Source organism: Drosophila subobscura, chromosome E (assembly GCF_008121235.1).
Source record: "Drosophila subobscura isolate 14011-0131.10 chromosome E, UCBerk_Dsub_1.0, whole genome shotgun sequence".
NCBI lineage: Eukaryota > Metazoa > Arthropoda > Insecta > Diptera > Drosophilidae > Drosophila > Drosophila subobscura.
Genome location: NC_048531.1, coordinates 13,463,865 through 13,484,878, shown reverse-complemented (window position 1 = coordinate 13,484,878; position 21,014 = coordinate 13,463,865). Strand labels below are relative to the sequence as shown.

General features: G+C 45.4%; 5 protein-coding genes across 11 annotated transcripts; 2 read left to right on the top strand and 3 right to left on the bottom strand.

Moving 5' to 3' along the window:
* Positions 1–46: 46 nt before the first annotated feature.
* On the bottom strand, positions 47–1,731 carry LOC117890443 (protein 60A). Its single transcript, XM_034795274.1, has one exon. The coding sequence runs from the start codon at positions 1,547–1,549 to the stop codon at positions 170–172; it is 1,380 nt and encodes a 459-aa protein (XP_034651165.1). The 5' UTR covers positions 1,550–1,731; the 3' UTR covers positions 47–169.
* Positions 1,732–2,556: 825 nt separating this feature from the next.
* On the top strand, positions 2,557–9,034 carry LOC117890482 (focal adhesion kinase 1). 5 transcript variants are annotated; one of them, XM_034795352.1, is made up of 17 exons: positions 2,557–2,593; positions 3,168–3,277; positions 3,345–3,790; positions 3,851–4,122; positions 4,183–4,292; positions 4,353–4,588; positions 4,650–5,151; positions 5,207–5,339; positions 5,405–5,537; positions 5,600–5,744; positions 5,804–6,008; positions 6,074–6,213; positions 6,273–7,348; positions 7,520–7,609; positions 7,668–8,125; positions 8,190–8,300; positions 8,355–8,811. In XM_034795352.1, exons 2-17 carry the CDS (start codon positions 3,214–3,216, stop codon positions 8,809–8,811), a joined length of 4,578 nt encoding a protein of 1,525 aa, XP_034651243.1. In that variant the 5' UTR covers positions 2,557–2,593; positions 3,168–3,213. The 5 variants fall into 5 exon arrangements, with proteins under 5 accessions (XP_034651243.1, XP_034651242.1, XP_034651244.1 ...); XM_034795351.1 differs by lacking the exon at positions 2,557–2,593 and adding an exon at positions 2,616–2,758; XM_034795353.1 differs by lacking the exon at positions 2,557–2,593 and adding an exon at positions 2,627–2,762 and having other exon boundaries at positions 8,355–9,034.
* A 2,505-nt stretch (positions 9,035–11,539) lies between these two features.
* LOC117889725 (odorant receptor 47b-like) lies at positions 11,540–13,075 on the top strand. Its single transcript, XM_034794147.1, has 6 exons — positions 11,540–11,673; positions 11,735–11,903; positions 11,959–12,476; positions 12,541–12,748; positions 12,804–12,962; positions 13,025–13,075. Exons 1-6 carry the CDS (start codon positions 11,540–11,542, stop codon positions 13,073–13,075), a joined length of 1,239 nt encoding a protein of 412 aa, XP_034650038.1.
* Positions 13,076–13,992: 917 nt separating this feature from the next.
* On the bottom strand, positions 13,993–15,266 carry LOC117889724 (calpain-A-like). Its single transcript, XM_034794146.1, has 5 exons — positions 15,231–15,266; positions 14,675–14,893; positions 14,416–14,610; positions 14,216–14,357; positions 13,993–14,156 (listed from the first exon to the last, which is right to left on the bottom strand). The coding sequence occupies exons 1-5, from the start codon at positions 15,264–15,266 to the stop codon at positions 13,993–13,995; spliced, it is 756 nt and encodes a 251-aa protein (XP_034650037.1).
* A 73-nt stretch (positions 15,267–15,339) lies between these two features.
* On the bottom strand, positions 15,340–20,899 carry LOC117890868 (calpain-A). 3 transcript variants are annotated; one of them, XM_034795955.1, is made up of 14 exons: positions 20,800–20,899; positions 19,797–19,987; positions 19,181–19,357; positions 18,917–19,118; positions 18,731–18,851; positions 18,435–18,675; positions 18,137–18,367; positions 17,680–18,072; positions 17,494–17,612; positions 16,659–16,701; positions 16,459–16,600; positions 16,172–16,399; positions 15,783–16,115; positions 15,340–15,718 (listed from the first exon to the last, which is right to left on the bottom strand). In XM_034795955.1, exons 2-14 carry the CDS (start codon positions 19,968–19,970, stop codon positions 15,633–15,635), a joined length of 2,490 nt encoding a protein of 829 aa, XP_034651846.1. In that variant the 5' UTR covers positions 19,971–19,987; positions 20,800–20,899; the 3' UTR covers positions 15,340–15,632. The 3 variants fall into 3 exon arrangements, with proteins under 3 accessions (XP_034651846.1, XP_034651845.1, XP_034651848.1); XM_034795954.1 differs by having other exon boundaries at positions 20,750–20,888; XM_034795957.1 differs by having other exon boundaries at positions 20,746–20,867.
* Between the last annotated feature and the right edge of the window lie 115 nt (positions 20,900–21,014).

The following is a 21,014-nucleotide window of genomic DNA, read 5'->3' as shown; positions in this document are numbered from 1 at the left end:
GAAGTCGTACTGAATAAAGACATTCCTGAAGAATCAATACTTATCGTTTTCTCTTGGTTAGGCACTGCTTTTAATATTTCTATAAAAATATTCGAGATTAGTACAGAGACGAGACGGTACATGTACACAGAAATGCTTTAAAATGCTTAGATTAGTTTATAAATTGGATTCAATGGCACCCGCAGGATTTCACAATCATATTTCTATACTTCTTCAGGTTGACATTCTCATCATTGAGATGATACAGCACAGGCAGTGCGCCCAGTCGCGTCGGTGCACAGCACGGCTTTGGCACCTTCTTGGGCTCCAGCAGATGCACCAATGTTTGCACAATGGCATGATTGGTGGCATTCATGTGCGCATTGAGCGGGAAATTGCATTCGCCGCTGCAATAGAACGCCCCATAGCCCTCGGGGGCGATTATCCAGTCGTGCCAGCCCAAATCCTTAAAGTCAATGTAGAGCGTTTGCATCTGGCAGCTGCGTGTATTCTCGATGGGCACATCCAAGAACGGATGCACCGGCACCGACTTCTTTTTCTTGCGCTGATGCAGCGTGCTCCGCTTGCTTCTGTGGTGGCTGCTGTGCGAAGTTGTCTTGATCAGCTCGGGCCCCCTGAAGAATCCAATCATAAATGGCTGATATTCGTCGTCCACCTTGCGGTGGATCAGTCCAATGTCGTCCAGTTTGACTTCTCTATCCGGCCGATTGACTGCGTGCGCTCCAATGTAAATGCCGTGGTTCTCCTTGGAATGGATCAACCACTCGTGCAGACCCTCAGTCACGTTCATCTCCAGCCAGCCGACATAGTCGCCAGTGGTGTTCACCGAGGACAGCGCTTCCATCGTATTCTGACCCGACTCATCCAGTCCCATGGAGTAGACGGTGATCGTGAATTGCTTGTTTGCTGTCAGCCATTTGCCTTCGTTGGAGTTTTGGTAGATGCGCAGCTCTGCCATCACCAGATAGTTGTCGCTCGGCACCTTGGAGACGTCGAACCACAGCCGGCGGCCGTGTTCGTGGCGCAACTCCTCCACGTTGTGATTTCGTTTGTTCAGGAAAGTCATTATAATGTCGCTCTCATCAATGGCGCGCTTGTCCAGATCCGTTATGAAGTTTTCTTCGCCATCTCCAATCCTTTCATCGGCCATCAGTTCGGCGTTTCGCTTTGAGCGGTGGCTACGCTCAGTTTCCTCGGTATTGCCACCGCCCAGACCTTCCTCCTCCGTGATGCGGTGGTAAACGTCCAGCAGAAATTTCGGTGCCGACTTTCTCAAGGACAACTGATGGCTACTGTGGTGGGAGGGGCGCTCGGCTATGCCCAGGAACTCTAGTATCTCGTACGAAACATCCAGCTTGTCGTCGTCGCTGAGCACGCGGTGCATGACCGTCTGATCTTTGCCATTGTCTATGTAGATCCCTGACTGGGTGGCATCAATCACAGTTGGCGTTGTAGATACGAATATAAGCAGAACCAGTCCCAGAGCCAGCGAGGCGAGCGCCGCCACAGCTTCCGAAGTATTCCGCACACTCGAAAACATGATGCTCATGCTCCGGAAGGATCACAGTAATTGGTTTTGTGTACGGGAGCTATCTTCTGCACGTTGGCATTTAGTTGGCCATAGACATTTATTGCTTTTTAATCGTTTTTTAATGACCAGAATATTCTCGTGGAAAATTCTGACGCACTTTGTATACAGATTCAGATTTTGTGTATCTTAATCTTGAAGATGCATTTTTTCTTTAGATTTTGAATCAGTTGGCAGAGCGATCTTCAGGGCTGGCAAGAAAACACGGAACAATAATCTAGTTTATTTCTAGTATTTTAAACAATACAAAAGAACAAGTCATGAAAGCTACCTAATCTCGTGGAAAATAGACTGATGAATTGAATACAATTATAGTTTTAGCGCTGAGAATCTCAACTAGCTGGTAATATTAATCAGAATATCAAAATCGAGAATGTACATTTAGGTATATTTTTGAGGGTCTGACGTTATCCTAAAACGACCCCACAAAGTATATATATTCTTGATCAGCATCAATAGTCGAGTCGATTGAGCCATGTCTGTCCGTCCGTCCGTCCGAGAGCCTAAAAGGGCGTGTTGGCGTGAGAAGTGATGTAGATGACATATTTAGAAAAAATTTAAATTTTGATAAAAACCACTATAATACAGATGTCCCACTGAGTACCGGGTATACAAGTTGTGACGCGTAAGAAGCGTCTCACACGTACCTTCTCGTTTTATTTTAAATAAGTTGGCAGAGCTATTCAGGGCTGGAAACATTTCTAGTATGCAATTATTTTTTGTTTACATCTTTAATTGAAACCTTATTTTTTAAACAAAACAATAAAAGTAAGTCCTGAAAGCTAGCCAATCTCGTGGAAAATAGACTGATAAATTGAATAAAATAATAGCGCTGATAATCTCAACTAGCTGGCAATATTAATCAGAATATCAAAATGGAGGAAAGTCGTTTAGGATTTACGGTATATTACGGTCAATTCTCAAAATGAGATGATATTTTTTGGTATATTTTTGAGGGTCTGACGGTATAATTTATCGATAATTCCGCGGTCACACAAGAAATAAGTAATTATTATGGTTTTTAGCTAACAATAGCTCTTTAAAGTTATTAATTACAATTGATTCACTGAATTAGACCATTGCTTCTGTGTAAAAGTTGGACTACCATTCAGTTTTGTCGAAAGGTTCTTGAATATCCATATCAACCCCTCACATCTGGCGCAGACTTATGTATGTATGTACGAGCATATGCATACATATGTATGTGCAGCATATGTAGTATATACTGTGTATTTCTATAACCTGAGGTTTGGCAATAAAAAACGTCTCGTTTTCCCGAAAAGATTAAGATTATATCTGAGGCGGATCGAAAGCGCTACTGGCCACCGTAAGGTCAAAAGAGAGCGAGGGAGAGTGGTGGTGGTGTTTCAAGCAACGTTCGTAAGGTGTGGTTCGGCACAAAAACAATAATGGGTCGGAACGGGACGGGGGTGGGAAAGTCTGTGCCGTTCCCACCTGTGAAGATCCAATAACATTAGCAGCCGTATTTCTGAAAACCTTTTGTTGTCTCAAATCAATACAATGCACACATGAATGCGCGCAAATATTTGTATATGTATTGTATGTACATCTGTTGCAGGTTGAAGAGTTTCTTGAAATCGCCCACTGTGTGGTAACTGTGGAACATGAACACTGCGGAAGCCAGCGTCAACCAAAGCCATCATGCGACGCCGCCCACCAGCAATGAGCGTAAGTTATGCTGCATTTTCTTTAGTTTCGTGCCACGCAACGTCACATTGGTTTTCTTTTGCTTCAGCCTTCTGCGAGGACTACGTTCTTCATGTGAATATGCCAAACAAAAGTTTCAAGGCAGTTCGCTTCCACGAAACTGAAACCGTGTGCAATGTCATCAAGAAGACGGTGGAGGACCTCAGCAGGGATGTGCGGGCGCCGAGTATTCAGCGGTACGCATGCCGCATGCTCAATATGATCACAAAAGAGGAGCTGTGGCTGGCCAGGACAACGCCCATGCGCAAGGTGCTCACACACATCTTGTCGCCGGGCTGCTCAAACGTGGACTGTCCCAACAATGATGCTGCCAAAGCGGAGCTCGGCGAGGGCAAGCTGCAGTATCAGGATCATGGCAGAAGAGTCATTACCAACAGAGTGTGGCGCGTGGAGCTGAGAGTGCGCTATGTGCCAAACAGTATTCAAGATCTATTCGATGAGGATAAAGCCACATGCTTTTATTACTTTGATCAGGTGCATAATGCTCACATAAACCTATTGAACCTTTTCTAAATACATTTCTTGTCCTGGCAGGTGAAGGAAGACTTCATTCAGGCCAATCTAACGGTGGACACTGAGCTGGCGGTGCAGCTGTGTTGCCTGGGCATTCGTCACTTCTTTAAGAACATAACCGTCAAAGCACCGGACAAGAAGCAGCACATTGATTACATTGAAAAGGAAATCGGATTTAAGAGTTTTCTTCCACAATCTGTGATAGTCACAACCAAGCCAAAGAATCTTAAGAAAATGATACAAGTCGGTTACAAAAAGGTCTATAATTATAACGACATTGAGTACTTGACGAGGTATGTAGCTGATCAAATGTACTTCCGATCTTCATTTAATGTTTATTGCATCCTTTGCAGGTTCTTCGATCTTTTGAAGAATATTTATTTAACGAATTATGAGCACTTTGCGGTTACCCTCAGCTCGGCATGGAATATATCAGGAATTCTACACGTTGGTCCGCACATTGGTAATTATCTAGCTCAAAGATGCCACGCAAAGATATTCCATATTGTTTGTTCAATTGCAGGAATCTCTTATCAGACTCATCCGCAAGCGAGCCTGACGAACGTTGCCCAGTTCAAGGATGTCGTTGCCATCAAAACCTGCACTCTACCAAAGGAAAAGCTGCCCAAGCCCATGGATAATACCACAGAAAATGAGTCAAATAACTTAAATTGCAATTGCCAGAAGATCAAAACTCAAATTAAAATCTCTGCGTCCAACAATGTCGAAGATCTGGTTATAACCTGCAATGGAATTAATGTGAGTTAAACGATTGCCATGACCACTGTACATCCCTTACCATAATTTTGATTGATTGCAGACTGCCGAGAGTATTGCCGACCTTATCGACGGCTATTGCAGGCTGCTATCAAAAGACCTAGACTTTACGATTTGGCAACGAGAGACGACGAGCGCATCGACCGAAGACAGCGCAGCGACGAAGGTCAATGATCTCCCGATGGAGCAAGCCCAAGCCGCCGCTTCGAGTCCGAGAAAACCAATGCTGACGGATGATTATGCGGAAATTGGTTTATTGGAGGGCGAGGGCGATTACTCAACGCCCACAGTTCGAAACTACGAGCTGGACAGGTCTCACATCACTCCAAGTGCCAAGATTGGAGTGGGACAATTTGGAGATGTTTACGTTGGCACCTACACGCTCCCCAAGTCAGCCAAGGCTAAGCATTCGGATGCAAATGGGAAAGATAATGGTGCCGATCCGAAATCGAGCAATGGCCGACCAGACGTGATTCAAGTTGCGATCAAAACCTGCAAAGCAAACGAAGATCCCGAAAAGACAGAGAACTTCCTGGCCGAAGCTTGTACGTGCATTAATCCTCTATCATTGCTGCCTCTTAATCTGTTGTTCGCTTTTAGATATCATGCAAAAATTCGACCATCCACACATTATACGTTTGATTGGAATATGCAGCGTAATGCCCATCTGGATAGTCATGGAACTGGCGAAGCTGGGCGAGTTGCGCGCCTACCTAAAGGCAAACAGCGACAGGTGCTTAGCCAGACTTGAAACCCCATCTTTGATGTGCATTATTAACCATAAAAAACATTCATTAGATTAACTCATGGAACCCTGCTTAAATACTGCTACCAACTGTCGACGGCCCTCAGCTACTTGGAGTCGAAAAAGTTCGTACACCGAGATATAGCGGCACGCAATGTACTCGTTAGCTCTCCCACGTGTGTTAAGGTGGGTAACATTATATGGTGTTCCCTTTTTCTCATGCTTTAACTACTGAATGTTTCCTACAGCTGGCTGATTTTGGTCTCTCCCGTTGGGTATCCGATCAGTCGTATTATCACTCCACACCCACTGTGGCTCTGCCTATCAAATGGATGTCGCCCGAATCGATCAACTTTCGTAGATTTACAACAGCCAGCGATGTGTGGATGTTTGGTATGTAACTTTACATTCATTTTACATAAATCTATAGTTAATAATAAACTCTCCTTTAGGTGTTTGCATCTGGGAGATACTCATGCTGGGCGTCAAGCCGTTTCAGGGCGTCAAGAACAGTGACGTAATTTCGAAGCTGGAAAACGGCGAGCGGCTACCACTGCCACCAAACTGCCCGCCACGACTGTACTCGCTCATGTCTCAGTGCTGGGCATACGAACCATTGAAAAGACCGAATTTTAAGCGCATTAAGGAAACATTGAAGTGAGTTTAACACCCAAACTTCCAGCAGTAACAGCTAGATACCAATGTTGCTTGTTTATTTGCAGTGAAATTTTGATGGAGGATAGCATCAGCGCATCCGAGACACTGAAACGTGAGCATCGACGGCTGGTGACCAAGTCCTGGGTGGGCAGTGAGGAGTCTGACATTCCGCCATTGAAGCCATCAAGAGCAATGCATGACTCTGGTAAGACATAAGCCAAAAAAAAATTAGAATCACTGAGTTAATATCTCCAAATGTTGCAGATATTCCAAGCATGATGTCCAAAGTGGATGAGACAACTGGCATACCTCAAACGTATATCATTGCACAGAATCCTGCGGTGCTGGCCCGACTGATGATGGAGAACCAAAAGCGAGGAATCAATCCGGCAGCTTACACCACGCCCGCTTCGGTATTTAATACTCTAGCTGTAGGAATTGATGACAGCAAATCGAATGTTTCGCTTAAGACAACCAAGCTGCCAGCAGCCGATATGCTGAAGCTTGATCCCATCGCCGAATCTGAAAAGAACAAACTGCAATATGCCACTAACCCGAACCCCAACTCAAACCCCAATCCCAATCCCCTAACAGCTGCAGCTAACACCCTTGACCCATCCCTTGCTTATGCTAGGCCAGCGCCAAAGGGAATGTTTTCCGGAAGTTTGCCCTCAAAGAGTAGCTTCGTTGTTTGTCCACCGCACATGGAAGAGCAGATGCAAATGCAAATGCAAATGGATCTGTCCAATCCGGCAATATCGAAAATCGCTGGCTACAGCCTGTACGGCAGTCTGGAGCGACATCAACCGGTGCCGGCCGGCAGCAAGGGTGTCCATTCGAAAGGCGGCAGCTTAGAGCGTCACAAGTCATTGATGTCGGCCCAGAATTTGGTGTTCTACAACACAAAGCCGCCGTCGCCACACTGCAGCAACACGTCCGAGCGTTCGAGGAGCATGGAGCGAAACACGTACTTTCACGCCTATCGCCAGCAAATGAAAAACTCCATTGAATGCGACTCGCTGCCCGAGGAAATCTACGACTTTGGAGGTGCCGGACTCAAGACCTGTGTGTCTGCGCGTCAGAATTCGAACTTTAGCCCAGCGATGAACGTGTGCCCCGTGGAGCACGGCCAAGCAGCAACTCTAGATGCCAGCCAGCACATGGTGATGGAGCCACAGATGATCAGTGACTCGTATGGCCTTGTCTGTCATGGTGGCTTAGTGCAAGGCGAATGGGATCGGCAATGGATGCTTGCTAGCCCTCAAAATGTAACACACGATGGCAGCTTGGACGGAGCTGCCTGCATGGCAACTTTGCACGCTGACGCTGCGGGAAATCAGGTTTGGACATCATCTTGGACACGTTGGCAGCAAGGCGGCGGCGTTCGCATTTTATTAACTTTTTCTTTTTGATTGTGATTTTTTGTGTTACCTTTGATTTGTTTGCATTTATTTAAGTTGTTTTGTCAGACTTTGGAGCACATTAATAACCGCGAACTTTTACCATTTCAGACCTTTCAAAACGTGTTGGGCGAGAAGCTGCGGCAGCAGCGCAAAGACAGCAACAGCGATGGTGAATGGTTGTACCAGGAGGAGTTGCTGGTAAGCTTGGAAGACCTGCCGGTGAACAAACCCACTCAATTGCTCTCATTTGTTACAGCGACGTAGGTCCAGTTCGATTCCGCATGGTGCCAGCAACGAGCAGCAGCCACACATGTTTAAGCTAGACCTAATGTCAGCCGGACCATCCAGCCTGCCCGATTGCTCCAATGCGAACTCCCGACCCATGACACCAAACACCAATCAGCTGTCGCTAAAGTCAAACAACTCCTCCGCGGATCACTTGTCCTCGCTGGCAGCTGGCGAGGAGCTGCAGTCCGGCTCTAACTCCAGAAGCTTTGGCACTTCGCCCTCCAGTCGGCCAGTCAATCGTGCCAATGATGAAGTTTACTGCGCCACAACATTGGTGGTCAAGTCCATAATGGTGCTGTCGCAGGGCGTTGAAAAGGCAAACACGGAGGGCTACTTGGATTTGGTTAAGAATGTGGGCGTTGAGCTAAGAAACTTGCTCACATCGGTGGACAAAATATCTGTGCTGTTTCCAGCGCAGGCTCTCAAGTAAGGCTGCAGCAAAACCATACGAAACTTGTGTTTAATTAATGTTTCTCCCCTACCCTCACAGGGAAGTGCAAATGGCACACAAAGTTCTATCCAAAGACATGCACGAGCTCGTTTCAGCGATGAGATTAGCGCAGCAATACAGCGACACAACGCTAGACAGTGAATATCGCAAGTAAGTTTAATTCCTTCTCTTAAGAATGCAAATTAATTGCCATTGATATTTCAGGAGCATGCTATCTGCCGCCCACATCTTGGCCATGGATGCCAAGAACCTCTTTGATGTCGTTGATTCGATACGGCAGCGTTATCAGCACATATTCCCGCCAGTCACACCAAAAGAAGCGACTAATGTGCCCTGCTTTGAGGCCACAGAGCCCACAAACGAACTGAGCAGTGGCTACATCAAGTCCAGCACATCTGGGGAGCTGCTCCAAAGCACAGACAGCGCTGCAGGCAACTGCACGGGGATATACGATAATGATTTACATTTAAGCTTGAACACACAGTTGCAGCTACAAAACAGCAATGATCGCAGTGCTGTGGGCAGCTTGCAGAGGGGAATTAGCCTGGGCTTGGACACGACAAGGGCTTCAAACGAACCTCTACGCATTGTAGAGGACGCTCTGAGTAGCCCCACCGAGCACATGTACTGCAACACGTCCGCTGTCCATGGCCATGCGTAGATCCAAGTGCATCCATAATCCGCATGACTGCATGAAACTGATGTACATATACTATAAATCAAAATATGTATACATAAACTAACATAAACATAACTCTTCTGCGAACTATTCGAGTATTTTGCTTATAGTTATTACTCTCACACAGTACTCCACCCTCAAGATTGACGAGACCCCACTCGGCCGGCCGCATTCTCTCCTCGTCATGTAGTCAAAATAATTTAAGGACAAAAAGACGCGTTTAATGTATGATTTTAGATGATATTTATAGATAATCTACGAACCCAATCTAATACAACTAAATGTTCATTTTATAAACAATTCTATTACTTTCGGGTGTGTTTTAAGTTTTAATGTGATTATTTGTTCAATATAATAATGCCTACACTCAATGCACATTATGTTGGGTGCTAAATTCAATCACAACAAATGAAAATAAATCGAAACTACTAAACAACGAGAAGGGACGTGTGAGACGCTTCTTACGCGTCACAACTTTTATACCCGGCTTTCCGTACTACATCTGCAACTTAGCGGTTATTTGTCAAATTTTACATTTTTTCTTCATCTGTCATTTACATCAACAACACTACTCACGCCAACACGCTCCTTTAGCTCGCCACCCTCCCCTAGAAACACACACTGCAGAGTCAGGGCAGAGTCGCGGCAGAGGCAGCGGCAGAGACGTGTCAGGGGCAGAGGCCAATAAACTGAAGTATCTTTTGGGGGCTGCTTTTGTTCTCAAAAGTATAGCATACTTTCAGGCTGAAAAGTTCCCAATTACAAAATAGCGTAGGACAGCCATATCCTGCAGTCCTTGTGGTCCTTGATGGACTCAAGCGATACAGGAGACTCGTACCTTCGCCAGGAGGCATGCCATGTCCTGATCCGACAGGAAACAGCCGAGTTATAGCGTTGAAGGGGATTATATAGAAAAACAATATTCAAATGGCATTATCCTTAATGTCCTAGCACCCGAAGTGATCCGGGACATTTTCCCGATCCCGCGGAGGCGTGACATGTCCTTTTTCGACAGGAAACAGCTGAGCTATAGCCTTGTAGAGATTAAAAAGAAAAAACAACGTGAAAATGGCATTATCCTTAATGTCCTTGCACCCGAACTGGTCGCAAAGGATCCAGGACATTGTGCCGATCACGAGGGGGCGTGGCACATCCTGGACGGACTACAAATAAAGGAGAAAACAACAAAACAAATCTCTCCTGTTATTTTTTTCAAATTTTGACAGTCACCTCTTTGCACAGTGGCGCCCACGCGATGAAGACGGTCATTTCTGGAACTAAAATAACGTAGTTCGAGAATTGGCCGATCTGTGTTGGGACGCCATTGTGAACTTTGAAATTGCTTCACTGAAATGGCCGAAAACTGGAAAAAGACCGTACCAAAAACAAGTCAGTAAAAGGTAACTGGTTTCCATGTTTTTCCACGTGTCAAAACTGGATGCTATTAAACCGCAATTCATTTTAGCTTGGCGACTGAAAAAACCCGGATCCCAAACCCGTTTTTAGTTTTCTGTTATCTTCAAAAGAACATTTGGGAGGTTTTTGCAGAACAGCGGTCAACCGCTCATCAGTATGCTGTATAAATTGAAGCGAACCCATCAAACCCGTAGGAGCAATTTGGTCAACTCATCGGAATCAAAGGCAACTCGGAATACTGGTCTATACTGTTACCTCTGTGGCCGCTCTTGCCCCATCAGAATTCAACGGCTGTGTGTAGACGTGCCTCTGCATGTGCCTCTGCCTTTGCCTCTCCATGTGCATGTGCATGTGGTGCATCGCTGCTGCAATCGCTCCCAGCACTTGAATCCCGCACAGAGTTCAATGGCGAGTCATCGACGCAACTTGTGCATATATTGTAACTAGATTGATATCAATTTGTTATAATGGCTCTGCCATTATGGGCCGATTATATGGTTAAGCTGGCCAGTGCCAGTGCCAGTGCCAGTGCTGGTTGGTTGCAATAAAAAACACTTTATTATGAGTACGACTATTAACAAAGGAGGCTTGTGCCAATGCTTGTCTGGACTGCGACTGGGAATGGGAATGGACTGGGAGTCAATAGCCCACAAGTGGATGGGTTGGCTCGTCATGGGTAATCCTAGATTGATTCCAATGGCCTTGCTAAATGCTGCACCGAGGAGCACGGAGCACGGAGCACCATGCCATGCCATGCCACAGCAGTGGAATTACCGTTTAAAACGGATGTTAAGTTGTCCGTTCCAGACACGACACCCGAGTGGCAGCAAACTCGTTGCCAGAACTAGTACTTAGTTGCATCCCACCAGAGTGCTGGAGAAATTTGAATAAAGACCGCGACAGCGGTCGAACTGGATTTATGTTGTGTGTTCAATTCTCGTTATGGATGTCCCCCGGCAGCCTGCGGCCTTGCTGGGGCTCTTTCCTGATAAGTCATAAATCATTATCCACGTTACGTTTATGCAAATCTGTACACTGCAAGTGTGAATCCACAGGAAGCTAATTACTCAACGCAAGTTGGTTGCACTCAAATCTACGCTTTCGCTGGTTTTTTTTTCACATCCTCGTTGCTCATGGCAGTGCGATTTCCAACAGATGTTTTTACTGTTTATTTACTTCGTGGGCGTTGCCCACAAAACGTTTCCACATTAAAATTGTAATTAGATCCCTGCCGTGGTTCGAACTATAAATAGGACCTGGCCGACAGGCTGGCGTACAGTTTAGATCCAGACCGATGGCAGACCTCGACTATACATCACATCTTCGCCTGATTCGCGACTACTGGGGCGAGTTCCGGTCTGTGCACGGACGCAAGAGGCCTGACCGAATCCCGCGTCCCGTCATGCACACCCAACGCGCCTTCCTGGTGTACGTCCAGCCGATTGAAGGCCATCTCTAGCTTCATTTAACATCTTAAATATTCTTGCAGTGCGATCTGTCATTATCCCAACAAGAAGATGACCTCGAAGCCCATGTACCGACCGTTCAACTGGTTTTTCCTGTGCAACCAGGCGCTGATGTTCACGGCCATGGCCTGTGCTGTGCACGAGTCCACGAATATCATCGACATGGGTGACGACTTGGTGTGGATCATTGGGGTAAGAGTAATCCTGAGACTCCACTTAATAAATCTCAACATTAAATGCCCTTTAGGTGGCTCTGATCTGGACCAAATCATATTTCGTTCATGAGCACGCCAACGATATGGACGAGGTCATAAGGGACTTTGCCTACTACGACGAAGTGGTCCGTCCGAGCCACGATGACGAGATTTTGGAATGGCAGAGCTACGCGTACATCATAGAGTCTTACATGAGCTTCGGTTTTTTTGCACTCTTGCATATGTTCAGCATTGCCATTTGCTTGCTGCCGCTGTTTGGCGAGGGCCGACTGCCGTACCACGTGCTCATGCCCTTCGACTGGCATCGGCACGACCTCCACCCGTGGGCGCACTGGGTGGTCTATGTGTGGCTAAGCCTCAGCTCCCACCACAACTTGTTAACCATTCTGAATGTGGAGATCGTAGGCTTCAGCACGGTCATCCAGACAGCACTCAATCTCAAGCTACTCGGCATTGAGCTCCGAAAGTTGGGCGATCTCAAGTCCCTTAGCGACGATCAATTCCACATTGAGTTCCGTCGGGTGATTCGCTACCACCAGCACATCATCAAGTGGGTGGTTGAGTGGCTCAGTGGTTGGTTCTTCCGCTAATCGAATCCCCATCTATATTTGTAGCTTGGTGGACAAGGCCAATCGTGCGTTCTACGCCACGTTCATTACCCAGATGATAGCCAGTTTTGCAATGATCTCGATAACCACCTTCGAGACAATGGTAGCCGCTGAAACTGATCCCAGGATGGCCTTGAAATTCGTGATCTTCACTATGATCGTGTTCATGCAGTTGTCCGCTTGGTGCACGGCCGGAAGCTACGTTCACCATTTGGTATGTCTTCTGCCATCTTCTTGGGATTCATTGTCATTGTCACATTCACTTTCAGTCCACGGAGATCGCTCAGGAGGCGTTCGCAATCTCCGACTGGCACACCAAGTCTGTGCAAATTCAGCGGGATCTCGGCTTTATCATTCTACGCGCCCAGAAACCATTAGTCTTTGTGGCCGAGCCGTGTATGCCCTACACTCTGGGAACCTACATGATTGTAAGGAGAATCTAAGAAAAATCTAATTACTTTTCCAATTACATTTCCCCTCTTCCCCTCAGGTGCTCAAGCAATGCTATAGACTACTCGCCGTGCTGCGCGAGTCCATGTAGTGGATGAACATCTGCAAATTAATTTGTTAAATTAGTTTCTAAGGTTAGCAATAAATACGAGTGTATTTGCTTATAGTTTGCTCTCTAGGAACTAGCCAGTAACCTCCGGATAGAGATTTCAGCAACATTTGTTCACAGGAACTCAAGTGACTCAAGTTGATTGAACTCTTCTATGGTTAGTTGGGGTTCGGTTCGTTTTGGCCATCATTTTGGATGATAATATTTTGCTATACGCCTCAAAAATTGTGAATAAACAGAAGCAGCGCAGAGGCTGAATTTAACATGAATTTATATGACATTATTCATTGTTCTTAATGATGCTGATGATCTAATGGGGCACCCGAGCAGTCACGCGAATTCCGAGCTGGGTTCATTGAACGATCCAACCACCCATCGAGACACTTATCAGAATAAATCACGACATATCCATGACAGGTGTAACAATCGATCGATCTGCTTTAGTAAGACCCTCTGACTGATGCCTGACTTCTATGAGAAGAGAAGAGCTCCAAGAGGATGCAGCTTAGCTCATCCTCCAGAATTATTTTCGAGCTTGTGGGTAGAACCAATGCCATACGAATGCTCTTCTTGCTGCTTGGGTTCCATGTAGATGCTGACCATATGTGCAAATGTGAAAATAGAAGTTCGGGGCACCGGGGTGACGTTTGCATTTGCATGGCTCGTTTGGCTGCTGCCGCGCCCAGTGACACTCGGTGGCAACAATGGGGGCGGCCTACGCACACCCAGCGGCGACAGGTGCACCTGTCGAGTAGGAGGAGATGCTGCAGAGTGTCTCTGGCTGTTAGCTGCAGCCAGCCTCGAACTTATTCAGACGTGACACGCATTGTCATGTGCTGACCCATCGCGGCACAATGAAAATGAAGAGCGGTGATCGTTTAGCTGGACATGGAGCCAGCTCAGAGCAGAGTCTGCTGCTGCTGCTGCTGCTGTTGCTTTTGCATGCCCTTCAGAGTTGGGAAAGTCGCCCATGTCCATGAAACGTTGAACGGCCTTCCTGCTGCCTGCGTCTCAAATGCATTGTTGGCGGTAAAACGATTATAGACAACTGGCTTTGGCAAATCTAAGGGAAAAGCAGAGCACACATTAAATGGAAATGTAAAGAAATAAATGTGCCCTTACCATCTCTCATCGAGTGATCCAGGATACGTTTCAGCTCCATCCAATCAACTTCCATGTCCTTGCCAGCGATGCTGTCAAACAAACGTCTCAAGCTCTCCTTCTGCGGATCCAGTGGCTTGGGTGTTGGGTATCCCGGTGTTATCTGTTGACCAAAGCAAAACATTATCAAGGAAATCCTCCTATAGGTAACCCCTACTTACCGTATCGGCCTTGCCATCGGGATCCACCAGCGTAATTATATACTGGGGATTGTGCCAGAAAGTGTCCAGGAAGTTACGGCAGCCGCCAGCTGTCACGCCTGGTGTCCATTCACCCTCGTACATGGACATCTCCCACTTGCGCTTGCCACTGTTCTGTTGGTCCTCTGTCAAAGAGTCGGGAGACAAATTGCAAATCTGAAAAAGAATTAATTTTACCATTAAACAATTCCTAGACAGGGTAAGGGCAGCCCTTTCTTACCTCCACTCTGTCGAAATGGTGCAGGAAATCTTGGAATGACATCCAGAACTCGCCATCTCTATCGAAGGTGAGTCCGATTTCCTGCTTCTGGTCTTCTGGGATGTAGCGCCACTCGGCGGAGCTGTCACTCCACGGGCCATTCCACTCGGCTTCATTGCCCCAAGGGTTACGCATGCGTATCATTGGTATCTTGCCCTGTCGATTTGGGAGGTTTTCGACCTTTTGCGTGGGCGGAAGGGGGCGGGGCTAATTTTTGAAATACACTGGTTTCAGTGTGAGCATACAGCAGTCTGATGCCAAAATTTGGTGGCTCTAGCTCTTATAGTCTCTGAGAACTAGCCGACAAACAAGACGGACAGACGGACGGACGGACGGACGGACGGACGGACGGACGGACGGACGGACAGACGGACATACAGACATGGCTCAATCGACTCGGCTATTGATGCTGATCAAGAATATATATACTTTATGGGGTCGGAAACGTTTCCTTCTGTGCGTTACATACAACCGTTATCCGCACAAATACAATATACCCTATTTACTCTTCGAGTACCGGGTATAAAAATGTGAAGTTTGTTTTATCCCTCATGGCTCATGGCCCCACAATGCCCACAGCTGACAGACAGCGCTTGCTTTTTGAATGCCGATTTAGTAGATGAAACTTTAAGATGGATGCATCACATTTGTTTAATTGAATAAGTTAACACCGTGTCAATACATTAATATACCTAATTTATAATTCGGAAAGACATAAACATTTATATAAATATCTCTGGGATTTGTCAATTGATATTTAACAGCTGAACAATTTATGCAATTTCGGGCGGCAGCATATTATTGGTATGAAAAGTGCTTTGTACTATGTATATATATAATGCCAAGTATTGCAACAATATGAAGACGAAATTCAAACAGAATGAGATTACAGGTAAGTGTCCCTGGCTCTGCCTCTGGCTTAAGAGTAAATTGTACGTTCAATCCATTCCTCCAGCGTAAACGTGGCTGTTTCATTTTTCTCCGTATCCCGCTCCTTGAATATCTCTGCAAGGAAAGTAAACGGCTTTAACACAAAGGGAATTCTCTTCTTTTGGGTGCCATAACTTACCAATATAAGTTTTTATTTTCACTGCACACATAATAAAATCATCAAAGGCAATTTGTCCGTCTCGGGAGCCATATCGATGACCCAAAACGTTCAGCACGCGATTGTTCAAGTGATAGCCAGCAGAGTTGAGTGCTTCCCGCAGCTGAAAGCCCGACACCCTGCCAGTGTTTTCCACGTCGTAGACCTTGAAGATGGCCTTCCATTTGGCAATGTCCGACAGCAGAGTCTCGAACTCTTCGAATCCTAATTTGCCAGATTTATCAGCATCCAGCATGGCCACCATGGAGCGACAAACATCCTTGGAAAAGCCATGAGTCTCATCGACAATTACAGCTGTAAGTTGATAATTTAAAACTTGCATCGGAGACTTTTTATCCGTTCTCTCTTACCACCTGATGTTACAGCAGCACCATCCGATGGGTTCTCACCCATTAACCTCTTACTCGATGGATCACTCCCGCCCAGCTGATCCTCGAAGGGCGTACCCTTTAAGAATGGGCCACAAATCAACGACAAGAGTCCACAGGCGCCGCCGGCATCCTCGCCAGGGCCTGCTGCCTGCGTCTCAAATGCATTGTTGGCGGTAAAACGATTATAGACAACTGGCTTTGGCAAATCTAAGGGAAAAGCAGAGCACACATTAAATGGAAATGTAAAGAAATAAATGTGCCCTTACCATCTCTCATCGAGTGATCCAGGATACGTTTCAGCTCCATCCAATCAACTTCCATGTCCTTGCCAGCGATGCTGTCAAACAAACGTCTCAAGCTCTCCTTCTGCGGATCCAGTGGCTTGGGTGTTGGGTATCCCGGTGTTATCTGTTGACCAAAGCAAAACATTATCAAGGAAATCCTCCTATAGGTAACCCCTACTTACCGTATCGGCCTTGCCACCGTACCCCACATGATCATCATTCTCTCTGCAGAGAGGTAGAAAGTGAAATGATTGATGAGAATGAAACGCAATTGATAGTCAAATGTTTTAAATGTAATATCACAAGATCTAAGCATGCCAAATTTGAGAGAAATGTCACGGGAAATCTCGACTTATGTTCCATAGATAAAAGGGGTTTCAAGTTTAAAGCACAAAACGTTGTTGGAGGGGTACTCTGCCGCTCTGTTTATTACCATATTTAATAGTTGTTTAGGTACATGAGAAAATACATTAAAGACAGCATTAAAAGTAGACCGCGAGGGTAATCTCAGTAATTGTTCGATTGCAAAAAGAGTTAGGAAAGAATTAAAGCATAAAAATATATTATAAATTGCACTATTTTAAATACTTTTGTTGCTATGAGCATGAGCATCCGTAATACTCCGTTTAATTAGTCTAGAATCTAAGATACAGTTGTGCAAACAGTCGGACAGACGTACTTTAATCAGGTTTTTGCTGTTGCTGTTGTTATTTTTGTTCTGTAATGAATACTGTGAGGGGTCGGAGATAAGCTACAATTGAAATATATAGCATGTAAACATATATATAGAATATGGGAATGTGTAGAGGGGTAAAGTAAACAAACTGCGGTAGCTACAACAACTACTTGCACTAGAAAACAAACATAGGGGTATTACGTATAGACTGCGTCTTCACCTACCCATAATGCACTTTAGTTGCGTTTTTAAAATAGAAATTAGAAAAAACCCCGCAAAATTGAAGCATCCCGAATTATTTCTAATATACAAACTGATTATCATTTTCTACATGTACGCACTCCATGTTATTTTGGGTTTCGGAGAACACGCGAATGATGAACTCTCCCTCCTCGTTCGGATCAAAAGTGGAAGGCACAATCAGATAGTGGCCAGGAGGCAGCTTGAAACGAGCACAAACCTAAGCAAGAGAAACCCCAAAAGGAGTTAAATTATTAATATAAACTAGAAAACTGTTGCATACATACTTCTCGGGTATTAATGAAATGTGGAGAACGTCCCACCGACGACTTGTACCGAAAGAAGTTGAGGCCTTGCGGACGGTTCTCCAGTTCGCGTTCGTTGAGGTTGTAAATGGCAAAGCCAATGGTCAGACATTCCATGCCCATGTTGCGCTTTGATCTGCGATTTTTCTGCATTAAACCAACAATAACCGTGCAGTGTCCCTCCTCATCATCCTCATCGGGATCCACCAGCGTAATTATATACTGGGGATTGTGCCAGAAAGTGTCCAGGAAGTTACGGCAGCCGCCAGCTGTCACGCCTGGTGTCCATTCACCCTCGTACATGGACATCTCCCACTTGCGCTTGCCACTGTTCTGTTGGTCCTCTGTCAAAGAGTCGGGAGACAAATTGCAAATCTGAAAAAGAATTAATTTTACCATTAAACAATTCCTAGACAGGGTAAGGGCAGCCCTTTCTTACCTCCACTCTGTCGAAATGGTGCAGGAAATCTTGGAATGACATCCAGAACTCGCCATCTCTATCGAAGGTGAGTCCGATTTCCTGCTTCTGGTCTTCTGGGATGTAGCGCCACTCGGCGGAGCTGTCACTCCACGGGCCATTCCACTCGGCTTCATTGCCCCAAGGGTTACGCATGCGTATCATTGGTATCTTGCCCTGCCTGTTCGGTGTAACAATATCTATAAAGCACACCTGCAAATACACAATCCAAAGATGTTGATTAGCTCTCCCATAGGTGACATTTTATGCGTGTTTGCACCTTGGTAATGGAGTACGCGTGTCCACGAATCAGTCCCTGAGGCGTTTCTGCCTCAAGCACATTCGGATCCGGCTCAATCGAGCAGCCCATCATGGAGTTGCGGTCGGCTGCCTTTTGTAAGATGGCAAAGAGATTACCGGGCGCCTCCTTGAGGTCATACCACTCGCTGACACCGCCGGTAAAGTCCTCCAAGGCCTCACACGTGCTGCCGCCCTTGAGCGCCTCATAGGAACCATGAAGTCTGAGAATGCATAGAATAAATAAGCTATAAGTTAGCGGGAATAGCTTGCTCATACTTGGCATAGGCCTTCTCCAAGAGTGCACTCCAGAATTCATTTTTCTCCGTTGAATGCATGTACACCAGCTCCCCGCGTGAGGTTGGCAAACGATCATCGATGGTTACATCCACCCATTTGCCTGTTTTTAATTGGTTTAGTTTATAAATAATTGTCAGATGATGCTCGTTGGCTGATTAAACTTACCGTACTGCCAGAAGCGGAAGTGAAATATGCCAGCGTAATTCTCCTCGAAGCTCTGCTCGGGTGGCACGACGCGGAAGAACAGATTGGATTCCTGTGTCAAGTTGGCGGTGGCTGCCAGGAGCCAGCAATCCCCAAGTTCGCCCTGTTGCACATCAAACCGGGAGAATCCCTCTACAAAAAACTGCGGATTGTCGGCAATTTCCTAATCAAAGATAAATTTATACAATTAAAAGCTAATTTATAACCAATTAAAGTTTCACTTACATGGGGCCTCAGCCACTCGATGTGACGATCTGGGCGACGCGAGAACATAAGTGACTCATTGTTGGCCGGGAAGATGGGATCTTCAAAGAGTGATCCACTGGACAGGCAACTGTTCAGAATGGTCTCATAGTCCTGCACCTCAGAGTAGGGTCCCAGATTCGAGCTCGTTTCGCCCAACTAGAATATGACACAATGGGATTATCCTCTGACTCATTTAAGTCGTTTAAATGTTTAAGTTCTAGATGATAAATGAATAAATACAATGTATGTACAGGGTACAGTGTATTTTTGTATAATTCGAGGACATAGAATAAGACTTTACACACATCTAGATAGGTTACACACATCAAGGACACGTTACAACAATTTTGGCAGCACAATTATCCTTCGAATGGAATTGTGTCAATGCCAACAACATGTACTTACATTCCCATAGAACACAGCTTGAGATGATTGCAAGGGTTGCTAATGTCAGTAACGAACGATTGAATGGAATGTATTTAATTGTTAGGAGTTGGTGGATTACATGCATATGGATTTCAGTGTCTATTTGTTACTATGTACTGTATATGGCTATGTCTACTTATGTATATTTTATTTAAACTTTTGCACTTACGACTCGCATGTTCTTGATGCTGGGCAGCACTCGCTTGGTGTCGGCTTCCTTTTTGATAAATATTTCGTTTATCACAGAGCCAACCACCTCTTTGGCGGCCCCCATGGCAGCATCGCCAGCGGCATTCAGAAATTCCTGGCCGGCTTGCCGCAAGAAGCCCTTTAGATCATCCATCTTACGCTTTTAGTTATCTGTTTTAATTATAGAAATAATATTAAGCACAAGTACCGACAGGGAAAGCTTAGAAGCTTGGCAAAAGATTAAAAAGCGATTCATAACCAAATTTTTATCTAACTTTTTAGTGTGTCCCTCACATGACAGCCCAGGCCGGCACACACCTTAGGAATATGCGAATAATTGGGTTAACTACTTGGCAAAATTGTTACAAATTCCCAACGTGGCTGGGGCTTCAATTAGATTACTTAAATTCACGCAACGACCATTAGGTGTATTCTTTGGAGAGCAGAGCTCGTTCGCTGTCAGCTCCCACCCAAATATAATTTATACGGATATAAATACATATGTAGATATGTATATAATGTCTTTCTAGTTTGTGTGACATCATTCCGAAGCGAAGCATGAGATGGTTGAATGCCTCGTCGAGTGACTCAAAGGGTGTGTGCCATTCGGCCAGCAGACCAGACCTTGATTTCCACTCCTATAATCTCCTCCTTTGATTGCATTGACACTGAACTTGAGCAGAGCCTGTCGTCATTTAATCAAACACAATATGCTAGTTGGTTCCACATCTATACATATGTATGTGTTTCTCAATTGCTACATTTATATGTACGTATGTATGCTTGAATACATATGGATGCGATGTAGTATATAAAAGCATTAGTAATTCTACTGCGAATTCGAAACAGGTTTAGTAATTAATACATTTCTGTGCCCTGGCTCATGCTTGTGACCAGAATTCTTGTGGCAGGTGACACACGAAACTCACTCACACTATTCTGTTACACTACGAATATTCTCTTATTTATAATGAGCCCCGGACCTTGATTTGCTCTGATAAAACGATTTGAATCCACACACTTTCACCAAAGCAACAACACAACACGAACACGAAAGTACCGTACGGAAGTGGTATCTCAAAATATTTATGTTTGTGTTTGTGTAGTAAAAGTATATCGGACTATCGATTTCGATAGAGGAAACAGCTGATAGTCCTTCGGTATTCTTGGGGTATATTTTGTCCATAAGAAAGTATAT